At 43.2% G+C, this 26,076-nt stretch overlaps 2 protein-coding genes across 17 annotated transcripts in view; one reads left to right on the forward strand and one right to left on the reverse strand.

Moving 5' to 3' along the window:
- Window positions 1-896: 896 nt before the first annotated feature.
- Window positions 897-10,855, reverse strand: Gmfg-ps. The gene is made up of 5 exons (XM_030255708.1): window positions 10,689-10,855; window positions 7,840-7,932; window positions 5,647-5,677; window positions 2,467-2,553; window positions 897-1,454 (listed from the first exon to the last, which is right to left on the reverse strand). Exons 1-5 carry the CDS (start codon window positions 10,853-10,855, stop codon window positions 993-995), a joined length of 840 nt encoding a protein of 279 aa, XP_030111568.1. The 3' UTR covers window positions 897-992.
- Ppp1r9a (protein phosphatase 1, regulatory subunit 9A) overlaps window positions 10,513-26,076 on the forward strand; it is a 262,790-nt gene continuing 247,226 nt past the window's right edge. For 6 of the 16 annotated variants that reach the window (XM_006505070.2, XM_006505078.3, XM_006505075.2 and 3 more), the window contains exons 1-2: window positions 10,922-11,089; window positions 12,867-14,485. In XM_006505070.2, coding sequence (XP_006505133.1) covers window positions 13,088-14,485 — 1,398 coding nt within the window. In that variant the 5' untranslated portion in view covers window positions 10,922-11,089; window positions 12,867-13,087. Of the gene's footprint in view, window positions 10,673-10,920; window positions 11,090-11,126; window positions 11,547-12,866; window positions 14,486-26,076 lie in introns of those variants that run through there. The other 10 variants (XM_006505073.3, XM_017321590.2, XM_011241059.2 and 7 more) reach the window with 6 other exon arrangements.

The following is a 26,076-nucleotide window of genomic DNA, read 5'->3' on the forward strand; positions in this document are numbered from 1 at the left end:
AAGCCTTAACTTACGGAAACCCCCCTCCCCCCACCCCGCCCCAGAGTGAACAATGTGGAGCTGGGAATCAGTGCAATAGCAAAAGGAATTTTATTGTTGCAGCATGCTGGGGTTGCCCTGCACACGAAGGAGAGAGAGAACAGACCAGTACAGCCAGTTTTCAGAGCAGCAGCCGTTTGCGAACAACGACGTGATTGGCATAACGGTGTGACTTTTAAACTGATTGGTCTTTAGGGAATGAGGTAGCAAAAACTTCCCTTGTCTGTAAGTGGCCAACAGTCGTGGAATGTGTCTACGTGCTCTAGGCCTCCCCCACCCGCAGGTGACTGATGATCGGCCCCTAACCCCTCACCACTCCCCTCCCTCCCCACCACCCCCTGGTCTGAGGAATGTAATTAGCCTTTCCCTTCCGGAGGGGAGGGGTGCCTAAGTGCTCTATGACCTTTCTCTTCTAGGAGGGGAGGGGTCTGGTGGAATTTTTCAAAGTTCCTGAGCTGACCTCTTCAAAAGTTCATTTAGTGCCTTCATTTCTTGTGTCACCGTGACTACTAGTTATGTTACATTGTTTCTAAATGTCCCTTTATTCCCCAAATGTGTGAAATGATCATTTTGAGAAGGCTTAGGAAACTTTTGACGTATGACTCATTTCGCTGCAAAGTGGGAACAGACATGTTTAAAACTCAGATATATTGACTGATGTACATATTTTATTATATGGAGAAAAAAAACTTTGCATCCAAGGCTTTTGAGAAAAATAAATATAAAATAGCAGAGGAAACCAGGTATTCATAGGTAGAATCTGTCTGTGAGGAGCTCACACATTTCCCTTCTAGATTTGCAATCTGTGAAATTGAACTAAGATTGCTTTCTTTTTTTTTTTTTTTTTTCGTTATTAAGTTCCTGAAATTTTAACCTTTATTTCGCTCTTGGATGTTCATATCCTATCAATCTGAGCCTTCAGAAGTAAGGATTCCAAATCCCTGGCTCAAAGGTCAACGAAAGAAAGCTAACTTTTCCTTAAGCCAGGTCTCGGTGAGGTCGTCTGTGGTGCGGATTTCAAACACCTTGGTAAGCTCCGCCGTCTGCACCAGACTGTTTTTACTTCCTGCATACATCATCTGTTGTTCAGGCTTGCAGCCCACGGGGCTGGAGAAGATGAAGCACAAAGGATAGGACACCCTGCCGTCATCATGCACGTACTTGTAGCTGTAGACCACAAACCTGGGCTGTCTCTCTGGCAATTCCAACTTAAGTTCTTCTGGGGAGATGTTCTGGAGTTCATCCTCCAGCACCACCATCTGCCGGTCTTTGTCCACTTTCATTATGATGGCGGCATTGTTGGTCTCTTTTCGGAAACGGAATTTCCTCAATGTTTCCTTTAGCTCCGGGTCCACTTCACACACCACCAGGGAGTCCGACTGCCAATGGGACAGGGAAGAGCTGAGCCGGCTTAGCTTCTAACCTGGCCCCTTTCCTGACCCAAGTATCTTCGTAAATCAATGAAGACGCTGAAGCTAGCCTAGATGAGTGGCCTTTGGCAAACACCATAAGATTGCTTTCTTATATCTCAGCATACTCACCATTTCCCAAGGAAGAATTGGAAGCAAGATACAGATAGCTTCAGGTTACAAAAATTTGTAAACCTAACAAAGAGTGAAATTATTGACCTAGTACTTTGATATATACATATAAGCACATTTTTTAGTTCTAATTTTTGTTTATTTATTCTATGTACACTCTCACAGAATGGAAAGAATGTGGATCATTCCACTTATGAGTAGCTTAACAATTCTTACCCACTGCAACGTCTCACCAGCCCTGCTTCTTCCTTCCACTCCTTTTCTCCAATTTAACTTTTAAGTTAGCATACAAAGAAATGAGTTTTACTCATGTCATCCCCTAAGCACTCATTGTGTGTTTTCTTTCTGACCCTCTTACCTACCCCTTTGCTCCTCAATGGGCCACACCACTTCTGATTTCCCATGAGCCGTGTCTACTGGTTTATATTTTTTAGGCTTTTAAGTACCAAATATATTGCATAGAAGTCATATCTCCCATAACTGGGGACATTTTCATTTAAGGCAAACTGAATCGATGATAATCGAAAATCCCACAGAGGCGGTAAGAATGCTTTAATGTGGTGATGATACTACATAAGTATTTTGAAACCTAGCTCTCCGAAAATGTTTAAGTTTCTGGGTCAGCATTCACCCTACAGTGGCCAGTGTCAAACCGAAGCTCTGTGTGAGTGCCTCTCCCCATTTGCTTTTCACAGGACCAACTACACTATACGATAAATGGCTATTTATTTATGATCTAAATTCCTCATTTGGCCTCGGTCCCACTCTCCTTTGGGAGAGCATGTGGTGACCTATTATTTGATATGTTGCTGGCTTTGCTTAGTTTTTCAGGTTCTTGAGATAAGACTTCCAAATTTGGAAAATATGAATACTTGGCTTAAATTACCTTAGAGCACACTATGTGCTCATACACGTGAGCTATCACAAGCACACGACTCAGGATCGGCAACAATGACATGACAGTATTTAGGTCCTAGAAGAAACCAGAACTTTCCCACAGTTTCCAAGACTCATCTTCCTTCTCTTAAAGCTGTGTTAGGTCACATTTACACTCTTGGGGGAAAAAAAAGAATATTTTTTAAAAATTCACAACCATGAAACATAATCATCTAATAGAAGATTGATTCAATTTATATCAACTCAGTTTTGCATCTTCTATAGTGTTTTATTCTAGGTATTGTAAAATGCAAATTTTGTTTCTATTGAGGGTGCAACTAATAGTTTACACCTGTTTATCATGGTATTTCTTTACTAACAAAGGAAATAAAACACGTCTTGTTTATGCTATGTCAAAATTCACTGTGAGGCTGGGTGTGGTGGCCAAGACGTGTAATCCCATCCCTAGCAGCCTGAGGCAGAAGGATCACAAATTCCAGGCCAACAAGGGCTACACGGTCAAATCCTGGTCTCAGAAACAACAACAGAAAAATCCACAATGGCAAAGCCAGAATCTTGTCTTCTCTTGTATGGACATGAAACATTTTTATTTAAGAGCATCCTTAAATAAGGGACAGACACCTGCATTGGTGTCTAGGAAATGACTAGAAGCTAAGTCTGAAGCCACCAGGGCTCGATTTTATCTATCACACCGACTATGAATCTAGTCGACATATCTAGAGCTCTTTGTGAACTATCCATGTTCAGGGACACCCAGGACAGAATGAGAGACCCAGCAGCCCAAGGTTCACCAGTGAAGAACGACAGCTAGGCATTTATCATTTGTATGGTTCAAGCATTTAATGTTACACAAGTACGTGTGGCATGATGATATTTTCAACCTTTGTCAGAAACAACCTCTTAAAATAATGGTAAATAAAGCACAAGCAACTGAGTGAGACTCTGCCTCAAAATAAAGAAGGGCAAGGAAGGATGTCATTGGCAGAGAACTCCCCTTGCACGTTCAAAGCCCCGAGTTCAGGACTTAATGCTGAAGAAAAGGTGGTGAAGAAAAGGTGGAGGGGGTGGTGATGGTGGTGACTGATAAAAGTCTTTAATAGACATCAGAAGTAAGCTGTTTAAGAACCTATGGACACAGGCGTATTGGCATACAGCTGTAATCCCAGCACTCAGTATATTGAGGCAGGAAGACTACTGAGAACTCTAAGCCAGCCTGGACCACAAGGTATCAGACCAGCTAGGATAAATAACAAAAACCCTGTATGAAGCAAAGCAATGCACAACACAGTACCATGAAAGCCCAGTGTGTTGGACACAGTGCCCTGGAAGCCTGGTATGGTCCTGTACGGTATCGATCCTGGCATCTTAGCACTGGGGAGGCTGAGGCAGGCCAGTCTGGGATTCAAAAAGAGGTGCAGTCTCAGCACAATGAAACCACCAACCAAGCAGCCAAACAAACAAACAAAAACAAAGCAACAAGAAGAAAACTATGGAAAGCATATGAAGAAATTCAGAGCCGATTTACTTTTGAATCATCTCTGACATCTTATATGTACATATACAAACTCAGTGGTAGAATGTTAAAATGCAGTCTACTAAAATGTGAACTTTGTACAAAGTGGGACCGTCATAGACCTCTTCAAGGAGGACTTAATCATTTGAGCAAGATTGGAATAGAAAAAAGTCTCAGGAAACCCTTGATCATTTGTAGACACATAGAACTGTTATTTTAATACTTTGTTCACCAAGATTAATACAACAGAATAGAAACTACTGAAATCCTGCTATCACTGATTGTTCTCTTCTGATACCTTCAACTAGGAATGCCTTCCCTAGTTATTTCCCTTGCCTGTTGTGTGCAAAGAAGAGTGATGCTATCACATAGCTCGTCAATCTTTAGAGTAAGAAGGATGTCTGCACATGAGTTGCACTAAAATGTCTTCCATTTGAATCTCCATTTGACACTAGCTAACTGTTCTCTTGAGAAATGATCGATGTGTGTCTCCTTCATTCAAGCCTTTAACTAGCAGATTATCCTGAGGATGGATTGACAACATGTGGATCTTAAGGAAGGCAGAGCTCAAATAAAACTTGGAAGGAGAGGATTGGCAGGTAGAGGATCCCAGATGCATTCTATCGACAGAGGATCCAAACTGCAGGCAATAATGCTGGCTTTTGCAGGCATAAACAGCCTACATGTGTCTGTTAACGTGCACCTTACACTGCTATGAAATGGGAAACTACACTCCTCTTGAAGACAGGTGCAGTGACATACACCTGTAATTTTAGTATTTGGGAAGCTGAAACAACAGAGGCTCAGCTCAGGCACTTCCTTAGCTACTTACACAGTTGGATACTAGCCTGTGCTAGATGAAGCCTGTCTCCAGAAACCCAGAATCCACAAAAGCTCAGAGGAATGGCTATAGGAACTTCTAGTCTCGACCATAGGAGCAGCGATAGTGTTGGGAACATTGAGTCTATCCAGTCCTACAAAACTCCTGTTTGTCAGCTCTGTGTGGGCAGCCCAATAAATAGGAAGGTAAGAGAAAGGACACCATTATCCGAGCTAAATACTTCATGAACTTACTGTAGTTTATTTGTAGAGCTAAGATATTATAACCATTCCAAAATGATCTTACAAGTTTCACAGTTTATTTCCTGTAACAAATAAAAATGAGTATGCAAAGCTCTCCTTCCTGTCCATAGTTTAGTCTGGAAAGACAATACTCTTGCTATGTCATAGCTGTGGAAATGCATAAAGTAGAAATTTCAGCGGGATAGTCAAGCCACCAGTACAGACGGAAAACCGTGCTGAACCATCCTGAAATGCATTTTGGAAGAAGTGGTGATTTTAAAAATTTTAGAGCTGAGATCTAAAATCAATGTGATCAATGTAAACAATAGATAGACACTGTATAAAATGAATCATGAAGTGTATTGTTTTTACATAATAACTCAACAATTTAAAGAAATAAAATTGAGTCTGCTCTTAGATATTGCTAACATTGTATTTTGATTTGAGCCTGGGACTTTTACCATTATTCTAGTTATATATTTTTGGGACAGCTTGTTGTTATGTAGTCTAGGTTGTTTCCCAACTCAGGATTTCCCAGCCTTAGCCTCCCCTGTCCTGGAATTATAGGCCTACTGTGTTTGATGACGACATTACTTTAGAGAAATACTTTCTATTCTGCAAAGGACTAAAAGATATAAATGGAGACAGTGTTATTAACAGGTGGACCTCTAAAAGAACATCTAACATTTAAGTTAACAAGAAACTGTGCTATTTATCAGTGTGACTACGCAGCTGTAAATATACTTTGGGTTAGCTAGCTAGGGAAGCCATGTGAATACAGTACCCTTTGTCTTTTCCTTTATCTTTCATGAATTTCGGCTAGTCTGTAACCAGCCAGGTATCCTCCTGTTGATTCAGGTTCTCACTCTGTAGCTTAGGTTGGCCTTGGCCTGTAACTATTTAACCTAAACTGGCCCTCTAATTTCTAACAATACTCCTGCCTCAGTCTTCTGAGTGCTAGCATTACAAGAGTAAACATTTATGCCTGGAATTCTTCTTACAAATGAAGACATGATGGGTAATCTTCTTAGTAATCTAGTCACCATTCCCTAGTCTTTTAGTGTGTGTGTTGGAGATGAGATCTCAGTACATAGCCTACTCAGGCTTGGACTCATTGTGAAATCCATACTGTTTTGAAATCATGGTGATGTAGCTGTCTCAGCCTCCTGGTTTGTGGGATACAGATATGAGCCAATATGCCCAATTACCTTTCTCTAGTCTTTATTCAGGCTTCATCTCATCTTAATGTGGTGGTAGCACAAAATGTTTCACTTGCACTACTCAGCATATCCATTAGCAATACTTAAACAAAACATTGAGAAAGCCTCCCACAAAAAATAAAACTACTGTTAGTCATTCTTCTCATGTAACAAAATGCCTAACAAAAGCAACTCATGAGGGATTTCCCCTGGCTCATGGTTTGATGAGGACACAGTCTGTATCCACAGGAAAGGCATAATGCCTAGGGCATGAAATGGTATCTCTCACACATCCGTAGTCAGGAAGCAGAGACAGATGAAAGCCCACACTTAGCTTGTTTCTCTTTCCTGCTTACTCACTTCTGGAACCTATCTCATGGTTGACGCTGGCCACACTTAGAATGGGCCTTCCCTCTTGAGTTAAATCTTTCAGGAAATGTATTCAAACATACTCAGAGGTATTCATAATGATTCTAAATCTAATCAATGAAGACTATCGTGCAGATAGTTATTGGCTATGTGTGTGTATACATATACACATACATATACACACATATGTATATATATATATACATATATGTGTACATATATACATATATGTATACACACACACACACACACTTTTGATCCTGTGGTCGGTTCTTCCTAGTCTGTGAATTACTGGTTGCATAAAGCAAGTAGTTCACAATATTCTGTGTGAGATTTTTTAAATTTTGCTATTTTGATCCCAGGTCTTGCTGTGTAGCCCAAGCTCCAAGCTAACGTTGAACACTCCCTTCCTGTCTCTCTCTCCCCTGTGCTGAGATACATACCACACTTGGGTTCTATAAGTTTTTTGATATGAAAAGTGTAAATCTCAACGGCAGATCCATTTAGGATACTTAGCATGCTCACATAACCCTTCCAGTTGCAACAAGGGAAACAGCTGTCCCTAATCTCTACTACAATAGTAAGCTGTCAAACTGCAAGAACCTTTATAGACTCAGTATGTCTTTCATATGTGAGAAGTGTTACTTCATGGGGGGTTTCTGGATGGAATGAGTACCCTGTATCTATTTGTATCTGTCCAGTAGGGTGGCCTCTAGCCACAGGTAGCTATTGTGTCTTTCCAATATGGTTACTGTAGCTAAGGAAAAAAATGTATTCAACATCCGCATGCACTGAGTTAGTACATGTCTAGTAGACCCTTCTACCATCTGCAGGCATTGGAAGCGTAAGGCCACTGTGGAGAATCCAAGAGTCTTCACATAGCAGCATGGTGTTTATAAACCCTGTCATTCCTTCAGTATGGACTTTCAAAAGTTTCACATTTTTAGAAAATAAGCCCCAAACCAAGCAGTCTTTTGGCTCCTTTTCTGTATGATTCATCTTTTTGTAGAGAGGTGTAAGACCGATTTTATTGCCAACTCTGCCCCCTTCTTCTACAGACAGAACTCAGCGATTAGATGCTGTATTTATTTAGGCTATTCTCTCAAAAAACCTGGTTTCTATGCTGCGTTGAAATGACAGAAATGTTTCCAGGAGATTATCCCAGACAGCACAAATGTTCTTTCCCAAAGTAGAGGCTGGAACCACAGCTCCTTCATACTGTCGGTTACATCTGCTGATACTTATAGCAGCAGCACCCACTTCCCAGACAGGAAATGCCAGTTTCTTGGTAAGGACCGAGAATATGGAGACGCTTAAAAAAGGGGAAAAATGTCTATCTGAAAATCAGATCTACAAAATTAAGGATCTAGAGAGTTATTTAGAAACGGAAATATTTTCCTTTCATAGCACCGAGATTCTTTGTGTATACTTGCCTGGCTATTCTCTCATCCTTGTTTTCTAGGAAATGAAGCTGTAAATACATTCCCAAGGCCCAACCCTCTGTAACATGTCCTGATATTTCCGGTTAGAGAGGTGGCTCAGTGGTCAGGTGCTGTACTGTTCTTCCTTAGGATTTGAGTTCAGTTCCCACCACCCACACCTGGTAGCTTCACACACTGTCTGTAACTCCAGTTCCAAGAGATCTGATACCCGTATGTATTCATGGAGACCAGAAACATGTACTATCTATCTCATTCATGTACTATCTCATGATACATAAATACATACTCAAAAATCAAGTGAATCTTTAAAAATATAATTTGTTAGGAAAACATTGTTTTAATTAATTACTGCAGTGTATTGTATCATTTCCCTTTTGGGGGGGAGGGGGTTTGAGACAGGGTTTCTCTGTATAGCCCTGGCTGTCCTGGAACTCACTTTGTAGACCAGGCTGGCCTTGAACTCAGAAATCCGCCTGCCTCTGCCTCCCGAGTGCTGGGATTAAAGGCGTGCGCCACCACGCCTGGCTCATTTCCCTTTTTTTATTGCTAACTTTTTGTGGCTTAGTTGAATTAAGCTTGGTGGTTAGGTATGTGCAGAATAAGTACACACACATATGGTTCGGTACCATTTTTATTTTGGTTATAAATTGGGGTTGGGGAGGGCTTGGAATGTATCTGCAAAGATAATTCTAGGGCAGAATATAAAGATGGGGGAAATTACTGGAACATGGAAGGAAAAGAAGATATTCATCCCAGAGCTGAGTCCACTTCTACCAATGAGAGGCAAGACTTCCAGCACAATTAGTGACATTTGCTGTAAAAGTTGAACACACACACACACACACACACACACACACACACACACACACACGTTAAAATAGCTATGAGCCAAGCTTAAGGACAGGCCACAAATGACCTTGGAAGTACCTCATTTCTTTTTCTAGACATTTTCTAGAAATCTCAAACAAGAACTTTTTTTTAAAAGAAGATTTACTTATTATTATAGATAAGTACACTGTTGCTGTCTTCAGACACACCAAAAGAGGGCATCAGATTTTATTACGGGTGATTGTGAGCCACCATACGGTTGCTGGGATTTGAACTCAGGACCTTCGGAAGAAGAGTAGTCAGTGCTCTTATCTGCTGAGCTATTTTGACAGGCCAAGAAATTTGTTTACAGTAAAGATAGCCTATCTTTCAAAATTAGGGTGATCTAGAATTTTACAGTATCAATTGAAACCTGGAGGGCACGCCTGTGGGATTACCCCAGTATCTCATTTAAGTTCTTTGCTCATCCTTTGAAGACAATAGTTTCAAAACTGGCCTGAATGATATATATCGGAAATGGTATATACTGGAAGGAAAACAAAGAGAAAGCCTCAGAGAATGCCCAGCTGTGTTCTGGAGTGTGCCTTCATCGTACCCTAAGTGTCTCTATCTACTCTAAAATACCCTTTAACAGGCCTCAATCCTGCAGCCTACGAGCTAATTCTAAAAATTCTGCATTAAAGCAAAGGTTGAGAATTTTAAAATCTAAATGACTAGGGAACAGACAGGCTGAAGAGCGGCAGCACTGAACAGACAGGCTGAAGGGCGGTAGCCTGACCCCTGCCATGGCTACTGAAATTCTAAATCTAACATTCAGTGCTATATGGAATATTAAGTACTTTCGCCTCTTTCTAGATTGCCTGTATTGAGAGGGTTACACGATCTTGCAGCTTTTTCTATGCACACACACAATTTCAGGCTATTGTTGCTACTATATATTTATTTTTATTTTCCTGATTCGGTTACTCTGAATAGCCTTGGCTGTCCTGGAACTCACTCTGTTGTCCAGGGTGGTCTCAAACTCTAAGATTCATCTGCCTCTGCCTCTCTGCTGGGATTAAAGGCGTGCGCCACCATTGGTCAGCTGTTGTTTCTGTATCTCCAGACAATGGCTGGATTATAGGGTGTCCACAAACTCAATTCTCCTGTCTTGGCTGTGTTGGGATTATGTGTGCACCTCACATACGTGTGGCAAAAACACAATTTTGACTCTTCAAAAATGGTACCTGTGCCCTACAAGGCTTTTGGATACATCAATGGTCTATATTGACCATCAAAGTCCATTTTGTATGAAGGAGAAGAGTATGGAACCTGTCACATTATTTGGGAGGAGAGGGTGTAGTGAGAGTTTTTAACAGGGCAAAACCAGTGAGTGTGAACAGAAAAGATATACAAGAAGAAAAGTCCAAAGTCCTCTTCATCCCTTTCCTTCTAGTAGTGTGGCCTTGAGGGTCAGCTGGATCATCCCAGTGGACACCACAGTAGAGTAGACTAGGGCCTAGGTCTTGGCCTTCTAGGCCAGCCCAGGCCATGGCCAGGCCTTGGATGCCTGGGGTCACAGACTTAACCACAGACTGTGGGGTCCTCAGCATCTGGAAGGCACAGGCCTTGCCCTAAGTGCCAGAGCCCCCTCGCCCACGGTCTTGGGGGTGGGGCGGCCTTGCCTCGGGCCGGTGCCTTTCGCCCTTCGTTGGCCGCCAGAGGCTCCCTCTCTCCCTCTCCTGGGATTTCGCTGCTGGGCTCCCTCTCTTTGCGGCCCTAGAGTTAATCCCATCAGCCGAGGTGAGGCACCTGTTACCCCGGGGCCCTCCTCATCCCCGCGGCCTGATCCCTAAGTCCATCGGGCCTCGCGGGCCTCAGGGCCCGGCGTGGGGGGCCCCGCACGTGGGCCGAGCGGCGTCCCCGATCCCAGGCCGCAGGCGAGGGTGCCCGCTTGCGCGTCGGGTCCCCAGGCCGGGCCGCCATGGCTGGGGTGGAGGTGGGGGGTGGGGGTGGGGGGAGCGCAGCGCGCGTCCCGGGGCCGCCCCGCGCGGGCAAGACGCGCGTGGGGGGCCGAGGCGCGAGTGCAGGCGGCCGCCGCGCGCGCCGCGCCGTGACGAGCGGGCGGAGGGCACACGGTCGGCGCCGAGCCCCGCACGGTCACGGGGGGGCGGGGGGGAAGAGCGCCGAAGGAGTCCGACCTCCCGCCCGGGCCGCTCGGTAAGGGGGCGGCGTGCGGGTGGCGGGGCGGCGGGAGCGCGGGGACGCGGCGGCGTGCACAAAGGCGGACCCGCGGGCGGGTGGGGGTGGACTGCGGTCCGGGAGCGCCAGGGTGAGGAGGGAGGCTTGATCCTCTGCGGGATCTATTGTTTCCCCGGCACACTGGGAGGAAAAGCAGAGGCATTCGTGTGATTGTCACCCTAGCCTTTGCTCTCCCTCCGCTCCAGTGTGGCCGGCGAGCTCGTCTCTCCCCCGGTGCCACAGACCGGGATCCGCCTGGCAGCGGCCCGGAGCCGCCGCCAATGTGTTAGGACTTCAGGTGCTTCTTGGCACCAGGCTAGACTGCGACCTCCTCCTGCCTTAGCGCCTGGCGTCACCTGCTCTCCCGGCCCTGCCCCGGGGGCCGAGGGATGGCGTCCCGAACCGGGCTGGGGAAAATCAATCGGCTGCCTCTCAAGTTGGTGTTATTTATGTTTGTCTTTTGTGAGGGCAGGTTTTTGAATCCCCGGCGGCCCCCTTCGCCCCCGCCGCCCCCGCCCCCTCGTGCTTGAATTGGCGGTGGGAGGGAGCGGGGTGTGCAGCTAGGGGAGAGGGGAGGGTGTTTATGGGTAAAAAGGACATTGTCAACGCTTTCCAAAAAGGAAAGAAAGAAATAAAGGAAAAAACAAAAACAAAAAACAAAAAACAAAAACAAAAACCAACCCAAACCACAGGCACCACACTCCTCTCTTGTTTGCCTGCATGGGCCATGCATGCATGCATGCGTGCCTGCTGGGCCAGGAAGCGAGTTTTGGAGCTGATTTAAGTGAAAGTGTAAGCTCTCTCAGCTGATGGTGCGTGAGCGTGATGTGGTTCCGTGTAACATTAAAACAAAACAAAACAAACCAGAATAATAAGAAAAAAAATGTTTAGAACTGCGTTGAGTGCCTGAAGTGTTGGGCTGCTGGCGTCCTGGTAGAAAACCCAGCTGTGGGCTGGAGGACAGCAAACATGCATGGCGTTCACTTTTTTTTTTTTCTTCCTATCTTGAAGTAAGTTAGGGGCCAGAAGGAGTAGACAAATCAGGACTGTGGAAGGAAGTGTCATGGCATACCTGATTTCTGATTGTCACATTCTCAGGCATCTATTCCCAGGAGACTCCACTCCTTAGTTAATAATAGCCTCTTGGCTAGGAAACTTCCAAACAATGCATAGAAAAACTTACAGTAAAACTTAATTGACCTTCCAGAACTTACTTCTGTCTGTTTTGTCCTGAAACTGATACTTGAGCATGGTGTACATGAGGCTATTAACTCAGAACCATCGAAGAAGCCTCTGTAGCCATATTTTTAGAGTTTGGGAACGTTAGACTCCAAACTTTTCCCTGTTCTGCACGGTTATGGAAAATTCCCAAATCAAGTGGCCATTTTGATTTTTTTTTTTTAAAGAAGTAAATGAGTTGTCGAGTTCTTTCATAATTCATTCACAGAAATACCTCAAACTTGGTCTAAAGCATTATTGTCAAGTGGTGTCAAGTGGTGTGTGCATGTGCGTGTGTGTGTGTGTGCGTGTGTGTGTGTGTGTGTGTGTGTTTTGCAAGCATCTCCAAGTTATGTTTGTTACCAAGGACAAACTAGAATAACTCCGTAGCTTCTTAACTTTAAAGTCCCATTTCGAGGTAATTGACTTGATGTGTGGCGAAAACACTTAGAAAACAAGGTGTTAAGTGTTGACTAGTTCACTGAAGAGAAATTCACATAAACATATGAATTCAGAAACTCATTCTTTTCTATTACAGATGAACCTCTAGTCTTGCTTTGAAAAAAGCTATTTTGTGTAACTCTTGACTGTGAATACATTTCTAATACAGCCTTTGGAATCGTCACGGGACAAGTGTGCCATTTGAGCGGCCCTGTGCCTGGTCAGACACTGGGGATTGAGAAGAGAGGTCTGTTTGGCTTTTTGGTTGTTTTTCCCAGTGACCATTATGAGCATTGGCTTTTCACCCTTGAAGTAAACATGTTGAAGGCGGAATCTTCAGGGGAGCGGACCACTCTCAGAAGTGCCTCTCCTCACAGGAATGCGTACAGAACAGAGTTCCAGGCACTGAAAAGTACTTTTGACAAACCCAAGTCAGATGGGGAACAGAAAACGAAAGAAGGTGAGGGCTCCCAGCAGAGCAGAGGTAGAAAGTATGGCTCCAATGTCAACAGAATTAAAAATCTATTTATGCAGATGGGTATGGAACCCAGCGAGAATGCTGCTATCATTGCCAAAACCAGGGGGAAAGGTAGGCCCTCGTCCCCTCAGAGAAGAATGAAGCCCAAAGAGTTTGTGGAGAAAACGGATGGCTCAGTGGTTAAGTTGGAGTCCTCTGTCTCTGAACGAATCAGTAGATTTGACACAATGCATGATGGCCCTTCGTATGCTAAGTTCACGGAGACTCGAAAGATGTTTGAGAGAAGTGTGCATGAGTCAGGGCAAAACCATCGCTATTCCCCAAAGAAAGAGAAAGGTGGAGGGACTGAACCACAGGATGAGTGGGGTGGCTCCAAGTCCAACAGAGGCAGCAGTGATTCCTTGGACAGCCTGAGCCCCCGGACGGAAGCGGTCTCTCCTACTGTGAGTCAGCTGAGTGCTGTGTTTGAGAACAGTGAGCCTCCAGGTGCTCTCACTTCTGGGAAGGCTGAGAGCGCTGACTACTCGGTGACCGGGCACTACCCCCTCAATTTACCATCTGTTACCGTCACCAATCTGGATACCTTTGGCCGTCTCAAGGATTCTAATTCGAAGCCTCCATCAAACAAACAAGATACTGATACAGAGGATGCTCAGAAGAGCGATGCTGTGCCAGTACCGGAAGTGGCTCAGAAAGGTACCTCTTTAGCTTCATTGCCTAGTGAAGAGAGCCAGCTGAGCACGGAAGCCGAGGACGTCACAACAGCTCAACCAGAGGCTCTGGACAGCACTGATAAAGACAGTCCTGAGGAACCCTCTGCTGAAAACCAGGCAATGCCAAAGTCTCATATCCTTTCCCCACGGAACGAGCCGTTAGAAGATGCTGAAGCTAATGTGGTTGGGAGTGAGAGAGCTCAGCATCAGAAGAAAGACCTGACAGGTGGTGACCTAACCTCCCCTGATGCTTCTGCATCCAGCTGTGGAAGAGAAGTACCTGAAGACTCAAACAGTTTTGAGAGTTCCCACGTATACATGCATAGTGACTATAACGTGTATAGGGTGAGATCCAGGTATAACTCAGACTGGGGAGAGACAGGCACGGAGCAAGATGAGGAGGAAGACAGTGACGAGAACAATTATTACCAGCCTGATATGGAATACTCGGAGATAGTTGGCTTGCCGGAAGAAGAAGAAATCCCAGCAAATAGGAAAATTAAGTTTAGTTGTGCTCCGATTAAGGTAAGTATGCTTTTTCAGCCTGTTCCCTAAGTTCCCTTTCAGCATTGGGGCCTATGCAGGATAGATTTGACAGCTACTGGGTTCTGTAAGAAATCGGAGGTTGTTGGTGTGCACCTGTTTTGGGTGACTTAGGAGTGTGGAGCTGGAGAGGTATCAGTCTGATTTGATAATGTGATGTCTGTGGGTATAACCCCCCGAGAGGAATCATAAAGGTGAAGAAGTTTTTGAGATACATTCCAGTGGGGTGGAACACACACACACACACACACACACACACACACACACGAACCAAACAGGAGTTGTTGAAATACAACTGCTTTTAAGATTTAATATTACCTGTCAATAATCACTTCCCGACACTGTGCTAGCTTTGAAGTTTTATTTACTTGCTAAATGTATTGGAGTCATCCCTTCAGCGTAAGTGGATCATGTTGCTGAACTTCCTTTCTTCCTTTTTGCATTGCTACTTGGTTGTGAACATTTGCTTTATGGAAGTTTATCAGCTAGCTGTCTTAAGTACTTGGTCTGCAAAGCTGGGACAATATACAACTTCAAGTTCAGAATGGGTTACGTCGCTTTATGGCGAAATGTTGTGAAGGGAAGTGTAATTGCCTCGCTCTTCGTGGCATGATTTTCTCCTCTTCTCTATCGGCTAAATGCCAGTTGATTTGAGATGCTTATTGTGATGGCTTCACGTAACTAACATTTGATACAGGAGAGGAGCAGAAAGCCTCTTAGCAGCCAGTGGCGGAACACCCTTAGTGCAAAATGGCAATGCCGTCTGGAGGCCGTTGGTCGAGCATCGGAATCCCCTAGAGTGCTTTTTCAGAGTGTACTTGCCAGACCCTTAGATTCTGGCATCATGTCTGTGTGGACTTCGGGGAGTTGGGGTGCAAATGTGTAGTTTGGCATCACTTTCTAGCACAAATGATGTACAGATGATAGAGTTGGAATTTGATAGTATATCTTTGTCAATTTGCTCTTCAAAACCTAAAGTGCACTGACTATTGTCATTTTCGACCCATGGACTTGCATATGAAGCTGTAAGATAGAGAACATACGTGGGAATCCCCACAGAAATGCCTGGCACTGCTGTGACTAAGCAATGATATTTTGAAATAAAGTAATATCCTGTGAAATTCTGTATAGATGTTAGTAAGGCAGAATTACTAGTATATGGTGGGCACTTTGGGTCAGAATTGCCACATGCAGTTCATCTATGTTTAAAATGAACCAGAGATATGAATTTAGTTTTAGAGTAATCTGTGTCCTTAGATGTTAAAATGAATCAGTGATATGAATTAAGTTGGAAAATAAGTTGTGTCCTTGGATGTTTTAATGCCTTCTTGTATTAATTCTCTCTGTTTGCCCGATCTTGGGGGTTATTCTCACTTTTAGGCACCAACTTCAAAGATATCCTTTCCTAATCCTGTCCAGTGAGCTCCCAGATCTTACCATTTAACTGTCTTTGAACATCATCTTTCTTTCCCTTAGGAAGAAACCGGTAAGATTAAACTGTTTTAAACTGAACAAGAGATACATAGCTGAAATAACTCTTCAAGGAGTTTGTTAAACCCGGCCCCTGACTGCTTAAAGCAGGGGAATAGCAGATTACAAACGTTTATTATCTACCTGTGAGTCTCTGGTCCTGTGATACGCAGACCATAACTGCGCAGTGGTTAGCATGGTGGATTTTCAAGGACCTGTCATTGACGTATGTTTTCGTGTGTGAGCAAGCCAGCTCTTTGGGTATGAAAATTTGAAATTCAGACTTTCTTGTTTCTATTGTTTATAATAATATGTGTGCTGCCTCTTTCAATCAAACTGGTTTTAATATAGAAAAAGAGAATGTGTACATTTGGCCCATTTCATAAAGAACCTGGAAGATCAGCCTAAAGGAGAGCCTTTGCCGTTCACTGACCTGTTAACTAGTTGGAGTGAATGAAGTTTGCGAACACAAATGTCATTCTTATCTCCTTTGGAATGAACGGGACAATTACTCTTTCTTGTTGCTTCCCTTGTTTAACAGGAAAGTGGATACACATGGACATTTGTAAGCAGCTTTCTACTGATGGGATAGATTGGTTCATTCGCCAATTTAAGATATTTTTTTCTCCTCAGAGGTGGCAATTTAAAAACAAAACTCACCCAGTGCTTTTGTAGGTGCATCTGTGTGTGAGGCGTGCTGTAGCTGCAGACCATACTCCTTTCTGTAAGATTAGCCCTTCTGGGACTTAGTAGTCAGCTCTGGGGTACATCTTATTTCAGACAAACTCAGGTTAAACAGTGTAACAGAGCTGTGCCCACATGCCTTGTGCGTGTGAGTTCCTGGCTGTACTTGATGTGCGTGAATGGCAGGGATCACATGGCTTATTATTGGGAACAGAATTATGTTCACCGTCCACTGTCTGTGCTCGATTATATTTGTAAAGGGTTAATTAGGCAACGGGAAGTTAACATCAAACTACTTTTCTTTGCTGTTTAAACTCTCTTTCTTTGAGAAGCAACAGAAAGTGTACTCTACGGAAATAATGTTTGCAACCTTTGTAGTTTTGGCAATCCCTTAGTTTTCTAAAGTAGGTAAACTATTCCCAACATATTTAGCCCTTCATTTGTCTCCGGCATGAGCTTTGTGGTGTGATAGTGTTTGTAAAGTCTAGCTCACTCCGCTGACAGAGATTCAGTAAATGTTCAAGATCTTAGGATGTCTTAAATTTGGACACACAAAAAAATAAACAAACAAACAAACAAACATAATAGTTGACCTTTCCTGCAACATACTCCTTAAATTTATTAGTTATTTGACATTGGTAACATACATTGAGACATGGTGGCACATGCCTGTGTTCTAAGGATTTGAAAGGCTGGAGCAGGAGGATTGACGCTTCAGGGCCACCGTGAGATACATTGTAAGAAACTGTTTCAGTACCTGCCCTCCTCCAAAAGATAGCATTGTATTGCTGGCCAGCACTTAGTGGAGTTTCCCTGTCTTTCTACAGGCACAGCAGTTTCTAAGTGTATAGGTTGATGATTTTAATAAGGTCATGGACTATCAGAATAAGATTATTAATAGGAAGTACAAACCTTACTTTGAGAGAATGTTATGACCAATATTAATTTAAGGTGTAGAATGATGTTTTGATTTTCAGAAACATTTTAAAAGCAAGGAATTTAATAAAAGCAAACGTCAATCAAGGCCAAGTGAGAGTAGCCGTTGTCACTATTTTTCCTATCGTTTTAAAACATTTACTGAGGCTCTAGTATGTGTCAGAAAGACTATGAATAAAACCCATGCCCTCCCAGTAAGGGAGGCTCTGTCACAGTGAGGGGGATGCCGGGAGGTGGGGATCCCATTAAGAAGGCTTTCAGTCTCATCTGCTGTTTAGTGACCTTCCTGGAGTCTCATTAAGGAGCTCATAAATAACCCTTTCTATCACTAGCAGCCTTATGTTCTCTAGGTTTGTATCCTTGAAATGGCGTCCTCTGAAAAAGATTTTCTTAACTCCCATTAAGTATGAGTCTAGCAGAATTAATGTTGTGGTGCGATGTGTTACTTGCTCCAGTGTTTCTCAAACTGGGCTGCGCTTGGGTGACCTGGTATTCAGAGTAGAGGCAAGGGCGGAGGTGCTTCTTGCAGTGTTCAGAGGGGCCTTGGAAGCCTCCCAGGAGGCTTCTTTTTATTTTCTGCCTTCTGGGGGCTCAGAGTCACTGTCCTGGGCGTATAGTGCTTATTTTTTTCAGTAAGGACGCTCAGAACAGAGTGCGTCTGTGGAGGCTTTTAGTTTCAGTAGTGCTTCTTAAACTGTAACATGCTCATGAATCACTTGGAGGTTTTGTTAAAATGCAGATTCTGTTTCTGTAGGTGTTCCCTGAGAAACTACCTTGATGCACTCATTCCATCCTGAGCACCATGCCAGCCAGGCAAGCTATTGCAGAGGGGGACTCAACAAAGGCAGCCAGCAACCAGCCTACAATGATTGAATCTGCAGTTTTCTCAACTCAGTTTAAAACTCAGGTTTAGATTCAAGAGGCAAGCCATTAAAGTAGGTTGATACATTTAAGAGAGGCACAAAGGGCTGGACACTTAGCTCAGCGGTAGAGTACTTGAGGTTCTCTCTTGAGCCTTGCCGTGTAGCATAAACTGTCCTTGTCGGTCTTTTTCACACCAGCCTTCCTCCATTGACTGTGGGGCTTTGAGGAGCAGAGCTGATGTCGGGGTATCAGTGTATTAAGCCTGGGCTGGTCAGTAAGAAGACACTGGACATGCTGTGGCTCTGTGAGCTTGTCTGTGATAAGCCACAGGTCTTATTTGCTTTCCTCAGGGCGATCCCCTGCAGTTCCAGAGAAAGGCCATTTGAAGTGTTGAAGTGAGTAGCTTTATAGGGAGGTGACACAGCTGTCAGCCCAGAGGTGACATAGCGATGACTTCAAGTGTCAGTCCCTTCAGCCTCCTTATTTCCTTCTTTCCTTCCTTCTTTCTTTCTTTCTTTCCTTTCCTTTCCTTTCCTTTCCTTTCCTTTCCTTTCCTTTCCTTTCCTTTCCTTTCCTTTCCTTTCCTTCTCTCTCTCTCTCTCTCTCTCTCTCTCTTTTTCTTTCTTTCTTTCTTTCTTTCTTTCTTTCTTTCTTTCTTTCTTTCTTTCTTTCTTTCTTGGTTTTTTGGTTTTTTGGGACAGAGTTTCTCTGTATAGCCCTGGCTGTCCTGGAACTCACTTTGTAGACCAGGCTGGCCTTGAACTCAGAAATCCGCCTGCCTCTGCCTCTTGAGTGCTGGGATTAAAGGCCCTAGGTAGCCCTCCTTGATTGACATGAAACATGTTTTGTGACCCAGTGTGGTCTTGAACTCTTGGCAGCCCTCCTGCCTCAGCTATTTGAGTGCTGCGGTTACAGGTGTGTGCCATCCGAGCAGTGCTGCATTTCTCACAAGGTCCTAAGTTGTGCCAGTTTTGCTCCCCAGACCCCTCTTTGGATTTTAGAGTGAAGCACAGTGTTTGGCTCCCCAGGGAAGCTGGCCATAAGATGGTCAACCGTCTGCTCCCTGGGTGGGGCTGCTTAAGTGGGTCGTGTGCAGTACGATTCCTATAAGAATAAGTTGCAGTTATACAAGGCACAGTTTCTGGATGCCAAAGTGGATTATGGTCTTTGTATTCAGGAGTTGGGGTCATTAAAACACTACAGCCTCGACCCTCCTGAGGCTTTTATTATAAAGAGACAGGAGGAGAAGGAAGGTTTTGGTTGACTGAGAAATTCCACTCCTTTCGTTCTTTTGGGGGCATCTAAATCAATAAGCTTCTAGAGGAAAATAGAAGCATTGTCATCGTTACTGTTGTGGTTTTATTTGGATTACTTTGAAGGCACAACATTGAAATTGGATTTCCCCTTATGTTTTGATGTTTTATAACCTATGGTTCATAATGAAGCAAATGAAAAATGTCAACTAATTGAATATTTTCTGCAGAATCAATTAAAACATGTAAAATCAGTCCCATGCCTAAAATTCAAGGCTATGCACTATGCTTGGTTCTTGATCACGGAACACTTATCATTGTTTATAAAGAGATTTTTTTTCTTACAGCAAATCATGTTTGATATTTCCTTGCGTTTCGTAGCAAATTTTGAAGATTTTGCCCAGGATAACTATCTTGTCTTTGCTCTAAACTTCCTTACAAGAACACAGGTTGCTGGATTCATGAGCTTTCAAAGTAAGATGGCAAGTTTTGGGGCAGGGGGATAACTGTTAATGTTCATATATAACTTACCTCATTAACCCAGCAATCTGCTCATATGGAGTAATTTGATTTAAATCTTCTTTGCATTTGATTTTTTTTCTAACATCTTCATTACTATACCCAAAACAGTAGCTTAGGGATTTGTTCAGAAAGCCAATTAAATTCTGAGCAAACAAACAAACCTCAGAAAACAATTCGCTTCTTTTATTCTGCTTCATAGTTCTCTTCCTGGTCAGTTCTTAGTTTCCCCATCATCAAGCTCTTCATGTTGGCGACACAGAAACTTAGAGCTAGCAGCACTGAAAGCAAGCTAATGTGATTTCCTCCTCACTAAAGGAAGCGAGCGAGCGACCGACCGCCAGCAGCAGTTTGCTGAAAGATGACCTTTGTATTTCTGCTCGAATAATATTCTTATGGGGAGTTTATTGTTTGGAGGGCAAAAGGAGAGTTAAAGGGAAGGGCATGCTAGGTAGCTATGCACTTGTTTTTGAATATTCAATGATGATCTACCATTTTGTATTGAAATAAAATTAAACATGCGAAAAGTACACTATTTCTAGTATACTGTTCATTTTCACTGGGTTAGTGTCTAACCGTCACTAGTATCTAATTCTAGAATGTTTCCATCACCCAGCCAAAAAACTCCCAGCCTGTTTGTTATTGATCATTCCCAATTTCTCTTCCTCCATCCTGTGGCAAACAGTAATCTACTTCCTGTCTCTGTGGCTTTGCCTCTTCTGGACATCTCATGCCCACGGAATTGGGAGTGAACCTTTTAAGAGAATGTAGGTGATGCAGTGAATATGTCTCTTAAGTTGAGAGACAATGTCAGGCGACAGGGAAGTCTGACAGCAAAGACAGAGGAAGACATATGCTACCTTTTTTTTAATGACATCTCACCAGACAAAGATTCCAGACCTAGGAAGGAGCAGAATGCAAGGTGAATGGAGGAGCCTAGGCTCATATGACACATATAGTCATATGACAGACGGAGACTGGGGTAGCTTGCTTGCTTGGGACAGTGCACTTCCCCGTTAGGGAGGTGTTTCAAGGCAAGGTGTTGCTAGTTAGCTTCGTATACTTTGGAACTTCCAGTGTAGACCAGGTTGGCCTCCATTTTGGAGTGCTTCTTCTCCTTCTGCCTCCCAGTTGCTGGGACTAAACTTTTGCCCCAGTTCTCCCTGCCTGTGTTCTAAAGGTCTGTGGTGAGCCAGAACTGTCATTCACACAATTTTCAGAAAGGACTGCTTATGCTAGTATCCGTTTCCATTATTATGTTGGGTGCTTTTTAAATTTTTTATTTTTATTTTTATATTTTTAGAAAAAGCCCGCTGGGCGTGGTGGCGCACGCCTTTAATCCCAGCACTTGGGAGGCAGAGGCAGGTGGATTTCTGAGTTCAAGGCCAGCCTGGTTTACAGAGTGAGTTCCAGGACAGCCAGGGCTATAGAGAAACCCAGTCTCAAACAACAACAACAACAACAAACAAACAAAAAAACAAAACAAAAAGAAAAAAGAAAAAGGTCTAATGATGTCAAGGTTGTTTCTCACCTACTAGGTTTTGACTTTGCTTTCAGTGTCTTTTGTTGTTGTTGATTGGGATTGCTTATGGGCAAATTTCAGTCTTTACTTAGATGCTGAGAATTAACTTGGCTTTCTTGATGTGATTGAGGCTGGCTAATTTGTGGGCTTTACTAAGATACCTGGTTATGCTAGAAGGTTGTAATTCTCTGGCTATATCTTAGACATAATTGTACTGGACGGTAATCATGCATGCTTGTGCCATTATTTGAAAGAGAAATTCTGAAGATAACTTTTTGTTAAACTGTTAATATGAACAACATATTATATTGCTCCTGAATCTTATTTGTACCATGCCTCCTACTGAAATCTTAAAAGTGGTTAAAATATTAAACGAAAGGAAGTCATTTTAATAGAGTGGATTTGCGAGCAGTGTGTCTTTTGAAAGTACGGGTTGAGTATATATTAAAAACCCTGCTGAGGAACGAAGAAGAACGAGAGGCTTTTGGGTACTCTAATGGCTGACATATTAATTGCTTCCACTCACTTCTGTTCTGGAAATAGCTTCACAGCAGAGTTCAGAGTGACTGAAGTATTGATAATTTTTTCCTTTGCACAGTTCCTAAATTTTCAGCCTAACTAGCTGTTTCTTTCCCACGTACCAGTCTGTACAAAGAAATTAAATTGTTCACGTGTAAATATACTCAGAAATTTTATTTCCCAAAAGAAAATTTCGTTTGCTTACTTAATATATTTTGTTGGGATTTTTAAAACTGTGTGTGTAGTGTTAGAGCTACTCCCTATATCTTTATGGGTGGATGGGGGATAAGTTACACACTAAGTTTTATATAATGTGCTGCTGTGGCCTTCCCAGCTTTGGGACTCAACTGACTGGTTGACTGAGTGACAGCACAGATACAGAAAGGTGGCCTCAGATGGGTCCTGTCCCCTGGGGGAAGGGTACCAGCAATGGTCCTGAAAACCATTTGTCAGCAGGAACAAAAGAGGAAGGGGATAGGGTAGCTAATCCCTGTAGGAGGCCTTGGTAGGAGAGCAGTCGCAGGTTGGATTCGTGGCAGTCTGCATGCAGTGTCAATTCTGTACTTGGACCCGGGAAAGGCCTTGCCATTTTCATGGGTCTGAGGCACTGAGGATCTTGACATGACTGTGTTCATGTCAGTAAGACACACAGGACTTCGTACTTTTCCCACGGAGAAAGTACCCATTTTCTCTTAGAAACTTTAACATTGAGCTGTGGACCTTAAAACAAATGCAAATTAGCTTTACAAAATAAGACTAGTTGCTTGACACTTTTAACACAGGCCTGATAATCCTAGCGCTTGGGAAGTCGAGGCTGGCGGATTAGGTATTTAAAGCCACCTTCAGCAGCATAATTAAGGCAGTGTGCTCTGTGAGGCTTTGTCTCAAACAAAAACATCACTCACATCATTATCATCAACATCACCTGCACTAACAAAGAAAGGTTGAGGCTGGCAGGAAGGCAGGAGAACTGAGAGTAGGAGGTTAGCCTGGGCTATATCTCGACACTTTGCCTCAAAAACAAAAACAAACAAGCAAGCAAGCAAACAAACAAACAAACAAACAAAAAAAAACCCTCTGGACTAGAAATGAGAATGTGTGATAATATAGTTATATATTAGGCATTTTCTCACTGCTAAGATCGCTACCTAACAGAAGCAACTTTTTTGTTGTTTTTTGAGACAGGGTTTCTCTGTGTAGCCCTGGCTGTCCTGGAACTCACTTTGTAGACCAGGCTGGCCTTGAACTCAGAAATCCGCCTGCCTCTGCCTTCCAAGTGCTGGGATTAAAGGCGTGCGCCACCACTGCCCAGCCTAACAGAAGCAATTTAAGAAAGGATTTTGGCACACAGTTTCAGAGGGTGTAGTCCCTCAAGGTGGGATACTTTTTGCATGTCAATAACAAACATTATTTTAGAAATATCTGTAGGTAGCCAACACTGCTACTCATAATTTCTGTATACCGTGCTTATTACCTGGTGAAGGTGCAGTCTTTCATGTGTCTGCAGGTCTAATTGATTTTTTCAGGAGCTGACTATGGAACCCCAAGTTCCATACGTAAGCACTCTCCTACTGAATCACATCCCCTATGTAAGCTTGATTTCTCACCTACCAACCTTTTCTGTTTACTGCCTTTTGGGTGAGGATTTGTAAGGATTACATTGCTATTTGTGTTAGTAGAAAGTAAAGTAATTCACACTTCCAGTAAAAAGGGAATGGTTGAATTTGTCATGATGGCGGTACAGTGCCTTAGAGGAGAGTGCTGTGCAGCTCATGACTTCTGTATAGGGTTTCAAATCACCTATTTATTTATTTAATGCATATGTATGTTTCTGTCTGAGCATATGTCTGTGTACCACAGCCATGCCTGGTGACCACAAAGGCCAGAGGAGGGCGTCAGATCCGTTGGAATTGGAGCTGCAAACAGTTTTGAGCTGATATTTGGGTGCTGAGAATCACACCCAAGTCCTTTGCAAGATAAGTAAGGGCTCCTAGTTGCTGAGCCATCCCTCCATGTTTTCTAAGATGATTTCAGAATGAGGAACCACAACAGGCAGGATCCTTACATACATAGCCTGGAGTTTGACAACCACTTTTATTTTTGAGATAAATGCATCTAGATCCAAGATTGTAGGCATGTAGATCAAAGCGTAACCTCTGATATGGCGGTGGAGAGGGTAAAGGTGGGTGCACAGGGTATTGGAGATGCTCAGAAATGGCTTATGCTTTTCAAGACTTAGCAAAGTTTCAGTAATGAGTATACGCTCCTCTTACAAGGAATGGGCTGTTGCCAGTGCTTGTCGGGCATCTGTGATCCCTGGGCTCAGACATAAGCATGTGATACAGGCCAGTGATCTCCAGCACTCTGGTGGTGGGGCAGCAGGAAGGTCACAAGTCCAACGTCATCAATTGTGTTTAGGCTGACCTACGCTACTTCAGATCCTCTCAAAAAACAAACAGGGTCCAGCGAGACTGAGCATCAGGTTAAAGAGCTTATCCTTTAAACCTGAAGACCTGAGTTCTATGTCTGGAACCCACACAGAGGTGGGAGGAAAGAGCCAACTTCACTTCATACACATAAAATTCTCCTCCCAAACAGAAAACTTACTTCATAGAAAATGGTGATAGGTGGATGGACGCAACTGGATCAGCAGTAACAATTTAAAGACGTTGACAAAAATAATCTAACAAATTTAAATTACTTGAATTATATGTATATGTATAATTTACATAAGTGTGTGCATGCCATGGTGCGTGTGAAGGTCAGATGATGATTTGTGGGAGTCATTCTTTCCTGCTATGGAGGTCCCAGGAATGGAGCTCAGATCGTTTGGCAACATGTGCCTTTAATACTGAGCCATCTTATCAACAGACTTCCTTCTTTCCTTCCTTCCTTCCTTCCTTCCTCCCTTCCTCCCTTCCTCCCTTCCTTCCTTTAATTCAAATAGTTAATTTTTAGTATAATTTTGGAGAAGATATCACAGAGAACATCTGTGGTAGAAGGTGTTAAGAAAATTGGTGCACTTATGATGTACCACAAATTGAGCTCAAACTCACAGTCCTCCTGCCTCAAGCTCTCCTTACGTAGTTGTATATGTCCTCATTCCAAAGCAACACTAAAGATGCAAGGTTTAAAGTCTTAACTTCTCTCTGGAAAGCAATCCCTGCTCGCTAAGGTTACGTGTGTGGGTTACAACATCCAGCTAAATTCATTGCGTTTGTTGGATGTGGTGCTAAGTATTCGGCCCTATAGTAAGGACCCCTACTCTTCTGCTATATCCTTTGTCCAAGTTTATCATATTTAATAGTTGGTTAAGTTGATCCCACTTCTGTCCCTAGGCTTTTCAGGTATGAGGGCGAAAGATTCTAGTATGTTTTAAATGATGACAATACCATTTCTGTAGACATACGATGTTTTTCTTGAGTTCAGGTATTGTGCTAAGATATTTTGATTTGTCATTTAAAACATTGTTTTAGAAATCAGATAGATTTGAAATGCAGCAAATCTTTTTTTATGTTTTTTAAAAAAGATTTATTTATTTTATTTGTATGAGTTGCTGTGTTAAGACACACACCAGAAGAGTGCATCGGATCCCATTACAGATGGTTGGTTAGAGATGTGGTTGCTGAGAATTGAACTCAGGACCTCCGGAAGAGCAGTTGGTGATCTTAACCATGGGGCCATCCGTCCAGCCCAAAATGCAGCAAATCTTAGTGAATAATCTTAACTAAAGACACTAAACATTTGTTTGATGAGAGCCTGACAGTGCTCTTGTTCGAGTTCATGGGTGCTCCCTGACAGTGCTC

This window comes from Mus musculus, chromosome 6 (genome assembly GCF_000001635.26).
Source record: "Mus musculus strain C57BL/6J chromosome 6, GRCm38.p6 C57BL/6J".
Taxonomy (NCBI): domain Eukaryota; kingdom Metazoa; phylum Chordata; class Mammalia; order Rodentia; family Muridae; genus Mus; species Mus musculus.